The 12,779-nt window shown below is 53.4% G+C and overlaps 1 protein-coding gene across 7 annotated transcripts in view; it reads right to left on the bottom strand.

Annotated features, from left to right (window-relative positions):
* Window positions 1-12,779, bottom strand: part of LOC103091851 (paired box protein Pax-5) — a 192,450-nt gene that overhangs the window by 26,662 nt on the left and 153,009 nt on the right. For 5 of the 7 annotated variants that reach the window (XM_076065650.1, XM_032949694.2, XM_076065649.1 and 2 more), the window contains one exon: window positions 863-1,075. The exons of the other annotated variants lie outside the window; for them this stretch is intronic. In XM_076065650.1, coding sequence (XP_075921765.1) covers window positions 863-1,075 — 213 coding nt within the window. The remainder of the gene's footprint in view (window positions 1-862; window positions 1,076-12,779) is intronic. 7 annotated transcript variants of the gene reach the window in all.

Genomic DNA, 12,779 nt, shown 5'->3' on the forward strand with positions numbered 1-12,779 from the left:
GCGTCCCGCGTGGGTTCGACGTGGATACGTGCACGTCCACCGGAAGACGGCATTTCTCCCGGGTCTCCCTTGCTTAAGAGGCGCAATGCATTCTCTCACATTGTCATTAGTGGGGCATTCCCATTGACTGATTGACCGATTAAATTAATGACTGATTGATATATTTTTTTAAATGATTGATTGATCGTGGATCTCCCCCCCCCTCCCCCCACCTCCACAAACGAGTGCACGGATAAAACAATACGACCCGTGTTGTGAAAACAGTGCGTTTGAGTGCAGTAGTAAATCGTCACACTGAAGGAGGAGGAAGAGAGTCCGAGAAGGGAGCTCCAGACCCAGGAGAAGCAGCGACCTTCCATCGAGCAAAGCCTCGCTGGAGGATCAAGCAGGAGGCATTGGTTGTTGGAGTAGAGGGCAAGGAGAATTAGAGCGAGGGGGGAGTCCACGGGGGATCTCGAAGATGGTGAGAGAATGTGAGAGACAGAGAGAGCAATAGAGAGAAAGGGACAGAGAGAGAGATATATGTAGGGCAAGAGAGACACTCGTAGACGAAGCCAGAGAGACACAGGTATAGGCAGCGACAGTGACGGAGAAAGATAGACGGTGACGGGAAGACGTATAAGCAGACGGAAGGAGACGGAGCGAGAGAGAGATCATCTGGATCCTAGGCCAGCGTGAGACAACAAGATCGTCCGCTCCAAGACAACCAACAACCGCGAGGTTTTCGGCTGCTCGTGGCGAGACGTGAGACGTCGGCTTTGAACAGAAGCACGGAGCCCAGAGGAGGCGGAAAGACGGAGCTCGCCGCGCCGGCGCGGAACGGCAGCCGGCGCGGAGCGAAGGCGGCGCGGGGCGCCCGTACCTGGCACGAAGGCCTGCGCCGGCGCGTACTGCCCGTAAGCCGTCGCGTGGTGCGTAAAGGCACTAACGGAGCCCGGGCACGGGTCCGTGGCGAGGCCCGGGTGGATGGGCTGCAGGTCGGCCAGCGCGTGGCCCGCTAGCGCAGAGGGGGAGTGGCTAGCTAGGCTGCCCTCCATCGCCTTCTGTTTGAGGCTGATGGGGGACGGGCGTTGGTCTAGGGACAGAGCGGGGCGGGGAGGCGGGGGGGGAGACACAAGCACAGCGACATGCACACGGCCGTGAGTACGCGCATGCAGGGGTGGGGAGCGGCAGCCATGCACAATGCGACGACACGACGATGGAGCATCGCGAACCGAGATGAAGCGTCGAAGACCGTGGCGGTGGCGCGTTACCTACAGCCGACCGGGGCTGCTCATAGTAAATAAATAATAGACAGACAAAACGTCGGTGCCTCGACGCTAACTGGCATTCCAGTTTTGTCCATCAGCCGATGGGCCCCGTGGACCGGTGTTTTCCCAAGAGCGTTTGTTTCAAAAGCGACAAACCCGGGGCCGGTTTTCACTCTCTCTGAGTCTCATCGGCAGAGTGCGTGCGGTGCCGTCAATCGGCAGACGTTTAGTTGCCAGATGTTACAGATGAGATGACACCACCTTCGTCGTGAGACTCCAAAAGTTGTGGGTTTGAAAAAAGTTATAGGTTTTACCCTTTCTGGCAATAAAACAGCGGGTTTTCAGATGTTATGACACCTAGGAATCAAGTCTGCATTAACCACACGTGCTTGTGATGAGCATGGAAACAAAATATGTTCTGATAATATATGGCATTGTCTTTCAAACTGATTGGCCTTCACCAGACAGCCTTCTTTAGGGCCAAGTGTCGTCCAGTGTCAGACCAGAGAACGCCAAAAGGCGTACAGTGCAAACACAGGTGTTTTTTGGGGGGTTAGATCACGTAACTATTTACGCGTAACTATTACACGTGACCTAACCCTAAGAAGTAACCTGTATTATGGATGATATTGGTTCGCGAAAGCTTACGTGTTAAGCATTACCAGGACAATGCGCCTGCAGAGCAATTTATAGTTTCGGGGTGAGCAGCTACAAAACGGGACCCGTTTCCGAGTTCAAGGAAACGATGCCATGGAGATGACAGTCCTCGAAGGCTCGCACAGCCTGACGGAGAAAACGCCCGAGCTGACGTTACGCGGAGAAACGCACAATTGTCCGATGTGTGTTTTTTTTTTATCACGGCCTGCGAACATAGGCGATGGCGCGTAATGGGTTCGATCAGTCGGGCCGTGAGTGCCGCCTATCACGGCCAAAACAAAAAAACGTGGGGACCAAAATGAGGGCCGCGCTGTGGGTTTGGGAACAGCGGAGAGACTGGGCCCTGCCATCGGAATGGAGAAAAAACAATTTTGTATTTCTCTTCGGTATGGAACTCGTTCGGGCTCATTATGGAATCTCGGTGCATTGGCTGTATTATTTTGAGAGAGAGAAAAACATTTCCCTGAGTAAATGGTTAAATTGCGTGAAATACTGAGGCATTCCAGTGCTCGAGTGCGTGTTTGTTGAAAGTTTCCCGTACAGTGAAATTCAAAGCGGCCCAGCATTAAAATTCCAATCTGTGTGTTTGTTGCTTTAAATGTATATTCCCAAATGACACTTATACCAAAAATATATACGACTAAATGGGTCATATTTGTATTTATATATATGTGTGTGTGCGTGAGCCGGGCGTGGTGCTGGCCGCCAACCCATGCCGGCCTTCATCGGTGCTACTCGATAACAGCACTTGCCCCACGAGTCTGTTAAAGGCTATGCGGGGGGACCTTGGTCTTTGAAAGTGCACAAGTATATGTGCGGACGGTCTTTGTGCATGCACGTGTGTTTATGTGTGTGTGTGTGTGTGCATGTACTTGTGTGCGTGCTTAGTGGTGTGTTCGTGTGCGTCTATGCGAGTGCGTGCGTGCGCTAATGTGCGTGAAGTTTGCGCCGAACCCCGTAGGTCGCTCGCAAAGGAATGTCTCATTATTTAATCACACGCACGAAGCGGTGTCGCGAAAGCGTCCCGACGAAAGACAAACGCGGCGACCCGCACGTGACTTACGCAGCACGATCGACGTGGCACCACGCGCGTCTCACGTTGCAGTGACTCAAGCGGGCAATATGGGGGGGGGGGACACACTGAACTACATAGCTCTTATTAAGACCTGGCCACAAATGAAAGCTCAACGAAGTGGCTCATCATGTGGAAATTTACAGCAGCCAAATACTCTAAACGCACGTTCCAAAATATGGACCTGGATAAAAATCCACGCGACCACGGGGAGAGAGAGAGACATTTAAAATCCAAATATACAGCAGGCGTCGTCAGGGTCGGGATCGAACTCACGACCTCCTGTGTTCTGCGATTGTCAATCCACTGCAGGCTGAAGGCCTCCCCGTGCCGTGCCAGTCGTGGTTGTTGTTTGACCATGCTTCACCACACATGTCAGTGCCGGCATGGTGAAGAGGGGGCCCAGGACCCGTGTAGCTCAGGTCAGTGGATTCATAGCCCAGGGTCACAAACTCTTGCGTCACCGCTTGGCGTGGCTAGAGATCAGTTTCTGTCACTGGGTGGCTGGGATAAGGCAGAGCTCCTGAGAACCAGCCACAGGGTATCATAAAAATTGAGCACCGCTTTATTGAAAGTCAACAGCGGTTGTCACATGTGGGTGTCCTGGTCCATGCCATAGGAATGTGGAATTATCACCACTGAGTCAGGGCCATCGATGGGAATGAGCACGATGCCAAGCTTGTTTGAATCGAGGCACACTTCGGATTGACTCTGGCGAGCGCGCATCCCTCTTGTCGCACGTAAACAAATCTCATTTTGTAAATGTGTTTTGGCTCGTTCACATTTCAAGTCTTTGATGACACTTTAAACAAACACGTGTGGAAGCGTGTGAATGCACAGCAAGGCATCGTTCATTTTAAGCAAATCCAATTCGGTTCAAGTTATTGTTATAACTGGCACAGATTGGATTCTTAAATAAACAGACGAACACAAATATAAACAAATCAAAACAACAATAAAAAGAGAAATGTGGCGCGGGTAGTTCTGCATTGCAAGCACAGACATGAACAACAGCAGGCGCACACATGAACAACAGCAGGCACACACGGGGACGTGAACAACAGCCATGGGCAGAAGTCATCGCGACGACGTTTGGAGCCATCGCGTTGCCGTCGCACGTCTACCGATCGTGCGCTGCACGGGAACGCCGCGCGGCTCAACCGGGTGACGAACGTTCAGGCGAGGCATCTGAAAGGTCTGAGGGGTTCACAACGGCAACGTCACAGCGCGGAACAGGCACCGCTGAGATCCGGGGTTCAAACCCTGGGTTCAGACTTGGGTTAAAAACCTGGGTTCAAACCTGGGTTCAAACCCTGGATTCACACCCTGGATTCAGACCTTGGTTCAAACCTGGGTTCAAACCCTGGATTCAGACCTCGGATTCAAACCTTGGTTCAAACCCTGGGGTCAAACTCGGGTTCCAGCCACCCGTGATGAAACTACGTTGTCAAGCCCAAAGGGCGATGATCTTGGCCCGGTAATTATTACGTAATTTTTTTGTATTAAATAACAGTGCCCGCAGTAATTCGTGACGATGTACCGCTGCTGGACTTAAACAAAACGATCGAGCAAGACGCAGAGGATGCTAGAAATTTCAGGCAAGGATAGGGTAAAAGCAGCTTGGAAGTTCAGAATGGAACGTGGCAGGAAAGCACTATAAGTGTAATCAGGAAGGGCAGGTTGCGCAGGGCGGATAGGACACGCGTGCAGAGTGGAGGAGCAGAGGGGCAGGTTATGGGAACGGGCAGTGGAGTGGCACTCAGAGGTCGGAGGTCACGGGGGAGGCCTAAGCGCGATTGAGGTGGTGGTGAGGCTGCGCGCGTGGAACTTAACGGTCGAGATTCATATTTTGCAACAGTTGCAGAATCTGGCAAAATAGACAAGAAGCAATGGCATCAGCATCAGTGGCCGTGATGACCTCGCAATATTGGGCAAAGGTGAACCGTGGTGTTGGCAGAACACTTGCCGGGCGTGTTCTCCACGTTCAAGAGCTGGGCCCTCGTTGTAAACGGACTCCTTGAGTTTATTCGGCAAACACAGCTGCGCAGCTCCCAACCCCGCCGCTAAGATCCATTTGACGAAGAGAGCGTCCCGCCCCAAATGATAATGCGCACGCGTTCCGACGGATACAGAAGGGTTTGCTGCTCGCATTTCCTTTCCGCTCCCCGTGTGAGTGGCGTCCGCGAGAAATGACAACGCTAGCAGGGAGTGGCTTCCTCTAAGCCATCCGCGCCGCACCTCAGGAATTGTGAGCGTATTCGTTGTCGGCATTACCGCCAATTATATTGTTTTTTTCCTTTGCACGAATAATGGCATACAACTGCATTCGTCCAAAGAGCTTGACCCGTGATGGAAATGTCACGAGTTTCAATTCCAGGTCGGGGCTCCGCTCGGACCGCCACCTGCGGCGTCGACAGCGAACACCGTGTTGTCGTTGTGAGAGGTCGACCGTGGTCATGCCACGGAGAGACGGTTTCCCACCATAGGAATGTGGAATTTCCTACATAGGCTCAGGGCTCTTTAACAGGGATGATAGATGACGACGACGACCACCCATACCCGTTTGACTGCGGAGACATTTTGTCCTTTAATGTTGATATTTCACACAATGTCACGGTCGGCTTCCAATTCTCAACAACCGAGGACCTTGGACAAACAAGAACTTTCCCTTCGCCGTCCTCTTTGAAACAAACCTCCCACGGCGGTCTTGTTGACCTCCCACACTCGACGGTGACAATTAAACACCCGAGGCCCCCGGGTGGGAGGGGGGGCAGTGGGGCAGGAACGCATTCCCTACAACAACAGCCGCTGAAGCGCGGCTCCACGTGACTCGCTTTCCAGCCGCGTCACCCTGAGTGGACTCTCCTGTAATCCAGCGAGAGTGTCGAGCCTTTCCAGGACTCTGCCCGCTGACAAAAGGGCTACCGGACCCTTGCGCTCTTTTTTTTTCCTCTTTCTCTTTTTAGGCCTTTCTTTTCCGATATTTTTCATCCACTCCACTCGGCCGAGAGCAAAAGTGTATCTGCTGGTAAAACAGGGAGCCCTCGAAAAGTCCCACGAGTGGGTCTCGAGTGCCCCGCCACTAACAACAGAACGCTCGCGCGCGGGCGGGGAGAAAACTGGTGAGGTGTGGCGCACTCCACGTGCCAAAGATTAACCGGAGTGAAAATACAAAAGCAGGAGTGCGCGCGCTCCCCAAGATACATTGAGTGGAGCGACGGGCGGTCTGGGTGACGATGCACAGGGCCACTAAGCCTGCCCCCCCCCCCCTCCCCGCGGCACTTGCGGCAGGTCGGATCACTTCTGCAGCCGCCCTGTAATATCTGTGGGTCGCTAACTGAAAAACATACGGAGATCTAAGCCCAACAAACCTGGAGGAAACTCTGAACGAGGACCCAGAGAAATCCCGCACTCGACAGATCTGGCTCCCAGTGTCGTCCACATGACTCCACAGCTAAAGAATGACTCGCAGCGCAGAGGGCACTGATTTCCGAGTGAGGATTAAGCGACGTGAGCTCCGAGCGATTTGAACGTCAAGATGCAGACTTCCTCTGGGCAGGAATTAAGGCCCAGGGACACCGATGATGATGACGATGAAGCTCCCAGAATCAGTGCAGCACTGCACGCCGAGGGGATCGTGTAGAGAAACCAGGGCTTCACCAAACTCCCTCGCCGCTATCTACGCCGGGACTCACCCCTCGCGCGACATCAAAGACAAAGATCCCCCGTGTAGCCTTAACAGATCGTTGGGCCAAGTGCTGCTAGCGAGCAGCACCTATGAAGGCCGGCACGGCACACGAGGGGTGGGTGGCCAACACCACCGTGCGACAGTGGGGGGGGGGGTCTCCCCGTCCCGTCCTTGGACGAAAAGTGCCGGCGTCGCTCTGCCTCGTTTAATTTTATTTTATTAATGGCGTTAATTAACTTTCCCATAATCTTGCCGGCAAAGTGGACCTTTGGACTGCGGAAGTCGCTATCGGCTTCCGGATCAATTAGCGGTGATTAGACAATTGTAATAATTACGCGCAATTTTGCGGGGCCATAAATCTATCACGGCCGTCTCGCTCTCGCTCTCTCGCTCTCTCTCTGCCGTCCTCCACGTAGAGGCGTGCGCCTGCCACCCCGATCTCCACAACCCCCTCCTCCACCCCCCCCCCATGCCCCCAGAGCCTCAGCACCAAAAACAAACCCGGTCTCATCCAAATAACACCCCTGTGATGTCAGCGAGCGCCTAGCAAGGTTGGCACGGCGCACGAGGTGGTGGTGGTGCTGTGGTGCTGTGGTGTACCGTGGCCTGTGCCAGCCACCCTTGCGTCCTCAGTGCTGATGACCACGCCGCCACATCTGGTGCTACTTTTAGGCTGATCTGACCTAGAGTGGGACCGGGAAATCATCACATATACTCTTGGTAAGGTGCATCGTGGTCAGGGATTGAAACTGGGTCGCACCAAACGCGCAGTTTCGACTGTGTGTGTGCGCTCCGGTGAGGATAAAAACAAAGCTCCCCCATACAGCCTGAACAAACTGTTGGGGCAAGTGCTGTTAGCGAGCACCTATGAAGGCCGGCGATATTTTACACACCGCGCTAGGTACTCGTTTGAGGCTGAGTTGACCTAGGGGAGGCCCAGGGCCGGTGCAGATAATCGTCACCGGTGTTGGCCGTGAGCGGGAATCGAACTCTGGCCGCCGGGTTCGTAGCTCAGCGCGCTAACCGCTGCACCGCCGCTCCCCTACGGTGAGCACGCACACTCACGCACAACCACACGCACAGCCTGTGCGCAGCGCCTCTACCCCACGCACTCACTCGCACACCCTCGGGCACTCGCGCAACACCATGACGACGGGATCATTGTGAGTTAACATCCCGGTCAGGGTCCTCACTGCAGTTTAACACGTGGGAGGCTTTCACGACCGATATCATCCATAATAGAGGTTGTTTTGGGTCAGATCGCGTAAATATATAAATGTGTCGTTAAAACCCGCCACCACCCGACACCTCGCTCTACTCGAGAGGTCTCCATTCACGCAAGTTACAAGTTGGTATCCGGTTGAGGAGACTCATCGCAAACCACCGGGCGCCCCTCAATTCACGGAGTCAAGAATAGATTCGTCTTTGTGCCTCGCGCGTCGCCTGGTTCCGCTTGTGTGCCCCCCGCAGTCATATTCCTCCCGTGCTAAATGCACAATTAGCATTTCAATTGCACGTACAGTAACTGGCGGTCTGGCAGCACACACGCGCGCACGCGCGCGAGTCGGTGCGCCTACCGCAAGCGTGAGAATCGATTTTTTTTTCATCGATTAATCGCCGGGACGACAGGGAGATGCGCTGCGCTGCACGGAACCCATTCCGCCCGCTCCATTCAACGTGCACAAGCAAGCGCTACGCCCAGAGACTCAAATGTCTTTGACAATGTTGGTGCCAAATTCCTAAAGGGGCCTTTCAATTACTCACAAGTGCTTTTTAATTTATTCTTCGTGTCAAGACCGGGCATTATTTATTATTATTATTATCACTGCTGCCAGGTGAAAGCTGATATCTTGCGAAGCATTCACTTCAAGTCAGGTGGCTGGGCACGCACCCAGTACTCTCTGTCATGAGAATGCGCCTGTTTGGCAACTGACTCGATGGTTAAATGGCTAGCAGGCTGGCTTGCTGGCCTGGTGGCTTGCTGGCCTGGTGGCTGACTGGCTCATCAATTGGTTAAACGTTTACCTGGTCACCTGGCTGCCTGGTTTGCTGGGTAACTAAATGACTGCAGAGCTGGATGGCTGGTCGGTTAGTTGGATACATATTTGGGTGTCTGGCCACCCTGGCTGCCCAGTTGGCTAGTCTTCTATCTGGCTGGATGATTGGCCAGATTACCGGCTGACTAAACAAACCGATTGACGGACCAACTTACTGACCTGGCCGGTCGACTGCCCATCGCCTGACTGACCGTCTGATTTGGCCATGTGATTGATCGACCGGCTGGCTCGTTGACCGGCCCAAATGTTCGGCAGGCTGGCTGCCTGCCACGCCACACGCAGAGACTTCCCACCCCAGCAGGAGAACCCAAAATAATGCTCCTGCCAAAGCCCCGGCCACGCCGTGCATCCCACTTAATGACACACTGTGTCTATTTTGCTCCCCGTAGGACGGGCGTTGTTCTTATGTCTCGTCGCACAGACCCAGCGAATGTGAATTTTAATGTTGGCCCGCTGCATTGTATGCTGTGGGCCCAAGCTGGCTAAGGAGGCTAAGAGGGGGTTCATAATGGCCGTGTCACAAATTTCGGAGCCAGTGTGGCTGCCGCCATGGGTACCAAACCCTGGCGACAACACGTGGTGCCTACGGTAGGTTCCCATGCGGAGGTGCGTCTCGTGGACTCAGCCACCTGAACAATTTACAGCCCTCGGTGTCAATCGACTGCTGGATGAAAACCTCCTCACGCTGCATTGGTAATGGGGGGCGGGAGGCAGGGGGGCAGTGTGATCACGCTGCACCATGCTGCCCAGTTGACGAACGGGCAGCGCTGCTAGGGCTATTAGCCGTGGCAGACTATCGAACTCGTGGGCCGTCGGGTCCGTAGCTCGCGCAAAGCTACGGCGGCGGACACCACGCGGAGGGAGATCGCTAGGAGCCCCCCGGCCGCTGCCCTGCGATCGATCGTGCAGCTTCCTAAGGGGCGCCCGCCTCCTTCGCCCTCGCTCTGCTTCCAGAAAGTCGCTCTAATGGGGGGGTGGGGGGGGGTGCGATTGAGCCGTAGTCCGCACCGAGTATTGAAGGAGAGGGCGTAAAACGAAACAGAACAATTATGATTGGCAGAGGCTGCAGTTGAACGGTGTTTTAAAGAGACTGCCAGCGCTGGCGTGGAGGAGCGTGGGTTTAGAACTAAGGGGAATTGGTTTCGCGAGGGGCAACCACGAGCAGTCTCCCAGCAGATAAAATAATAAATATGAATTTGTCAGTTGTGTTGTACCGTGGCGGTGAGCGGCGCTTTGAACCCAGCAACCGAGTTCGATTCCCGGTCACGAGAAACGTCAGTGGCGAGTGGCATCTCTCTCCCCTCCACCACACCACACCACACGTGATCAGCGTGGTGAAGTATGGTCAAGCGAGCCCGATGACTAATACGGCGTGAGTAGGCCATCTTCCATCAGCGGTTGGGCAGAGGGCTGTGTACATTATTATCGTTACATTGAAACCGTTGCATCGCAGCAATTCTAGAGCAATAACTGAGAGCGTGCGAAGTGTCTCAATGCGCATTCGTTCATTGTCAGTCAACAATATGCATGTTAGACATGACGTGTAATAATATCGCGTCTGTGCTCCGCCGACAATTTCTGCCGCCCCATTCGAGTTTCGTTTTACGGCCCGCAGGAAACCGTCGAGCTGTGAGTCGACTCGAGGGCCCACATCTCCCACTGGGGTCATTAAATCCAGAGTGGTCAGCCTAGAAATATACTGGCCCCTGCCACAGAAACGTGGAATTTCCACTGTTGGCTCAGCATCGCCCGGGGCGCGGAGACGAGCTCGGACTCGGCTCGCTTCCGTGACGCCAGCGTACCGATCAGTGGACGTCCTTGAGCGAAAACAAAAAACGCCCTCCCGTCGGGTCGTCAAGTCAGCACGACGCCGTGGCTCTCGGAGCCGGCTCTGAAATCTCCCGCGTGGTGGATCCACGAACGCCCTCGGCATGCGGACTGCCGCGCGTCGGTTGTTGTGCCGGTCTCTCCGCGCCATCGGATGCCTCCTCCTCCTCCTCACGAAAGGTCACAGTGACCTCAGGAGGACTTAGCGTTTAATAAGAATGGATAATGCGCCCGTGGTGCTTTTTCACATTCCTGCGCCGCTTTTATGGAAAACTGATGGGTACAAGGTGGCACGGTGGTGCAAAACTCGCAAAATAATTGCCCACAAATCTGAGCGTAATGATCGTTTCATGATTGCGCATGCAAAAGCATGCGGAGCGTCTCTGCCCCTAATGCAGATGGATGTAACGCGAAGCTCGCACTTGTCACAATAAAGCCTCACTTGCACGCACCTTATCACTGCGGTTGTGAAATCTGTGCGAGCCTCAATGTTTTCAGACCCAAAGCCAGATAACTTCAAACAATGAATATGGCAAAAACGACAATGTACTGAGTGAGTCTCTCCCTCTGTTCAGTGCAACATTGTCGGCTGATATGGCAATGTGGAATTTCCACCGCTGGCTTAGGGCTGCCAACGGAGATGACACTGAGCCAACGATTTCTTGAGAAGGACGATGCGTTGACTTTACTTTGACCGTATAAATTAACACATTGCTCTTATTAAAACAAAACATATCTTGAAGTGTAATTCCAAGTACGGATTTTGTTATCGGTAAAGTTTCTGGCCAGGTGCCAGCTCAGCCCATCATTTCTCCTGGATCGATACAACGAGCACCACGTTGTTGGAAGTCCATGGCAGTTGTCACATGGAAAAGTGAAATTTCCGCAGCTGGCTGAGAGCTGCCAATGGAGATGGTCCCATCCCATGCTGTGCTTGAGCAGCGATTGATTTACAAAAATAATTCAACCAAATTCAAAGGTCAAACAGTCCACCTGCTCACGTCATTGTTAGGCAGTCCTCACGTCCATTGACATGTTTGAGCCAGTGGTGGAAACTCCACATTACTGTCTTTGGGCCAGCATCTCCATGGGAACAACAACTGTTGAGTTGGTACAAATTGGCATGTATTTCGTTGACCCCAAAGGTATGATGATGGGGTACATTGACCCCTGACTAAATTTTTGTGAGTCGAGGACTCTAACTACAACGGCACCGACCTAGATTATTCAAGACATAAATGTCATTTAATATTTGTCGACTGAAATTATTCACTGTTGAAGCCTATTTGAACGATTTTATTTTGTTCAACTACTGCTTCTAAACATTAACACCGATACCCAGATCTCATCTCGCATGTGGGTATCCATGCAACAGGACGAGTTTCGCTGCTACGCTCGCAAAGCGAGTCTCGTTGCAACACTCGCTAGGTGAGTATCGCTGCAACACTCGCTAGGTGAGTCTCGTTGCAACACTCGCTAGGTGAGTCTCCTTGCAACACTCGCTAGGTGAGTCTCGTTGCAACACTCGCTAGGTGAGTCTCGCTGCAACACGCGCTAGGTGAGTCTCGCTGCAACACTCGCTAGGTGAGTCTCGCTGCAACACTCGCTAGGTGAGTCTCGTTGAAACACTCGCTAGGTGAGTTTCATTGGAACACTCGCTAGGTGAGTCTCGCTGCAATGTCCGCTAGGTGGGTCTCGTTGCAACACTCGCTAGGTGAGTCTCGTTGCAACACTCGCTAGGTGAGTCTCGCTGCAACACGCGCTAGGTGAGTTTCGCTGCAACACTCGCTAGGTGAGTCTCGCTGCAACACTCGCTAGGTAAGTCTCGTTGAAACACTCGCTAGGTGAGTTTCATTGGAACACTCGCTAGGTGAGTCTCGCTGCAATGCCTGCTAGGTGGGTCTCGTTGCAACACTCGCTAGGTGAGTCTCGTTGCAACACTCGCTAGGTGAGTCTCGCTGCAACACTCGCTAGGTGAGTCTCGCTGCAACACTCGTTAGGTGAGTCTCGCTGCAACACTCGCTAGGTGAGTCTCGTTGAAACACTCGCTAGGTGAGTCTCGTTGGAACACTCGCTAGGTGAGTCTCGTTGCAACACTCGCTAGGTGAGTCTCGTTGGAACACTCGCTAGGTGAGTCTCGTTGCAACACCCGCTAGGCGAGTCTCGTTGAAACACTCGCTAGGCGAGTCTCGTTGCAACACTCGCTAAGTGAGTCTCGTTGCAACACT

The sequence above is a fragment of the Petromyzon marinus genome, chromosome 8 (genome assembly GCF_048934315.1).
Source record: "Petromyzon marinus isolate PM22_M1 ecotype Great Lakes invasive population chromosome 8, UKy_Petmar_22M1.pri1.0, whole genome shotgun sequence".
Classification (NCBI taxonomy): domain Eukaryota; kingdom Metazoa; phylum Chordata; class Hyperoartia; order Petromyzontiformes; family Petromyzontidae; genus Petromyzon; species Petromyzon marinus.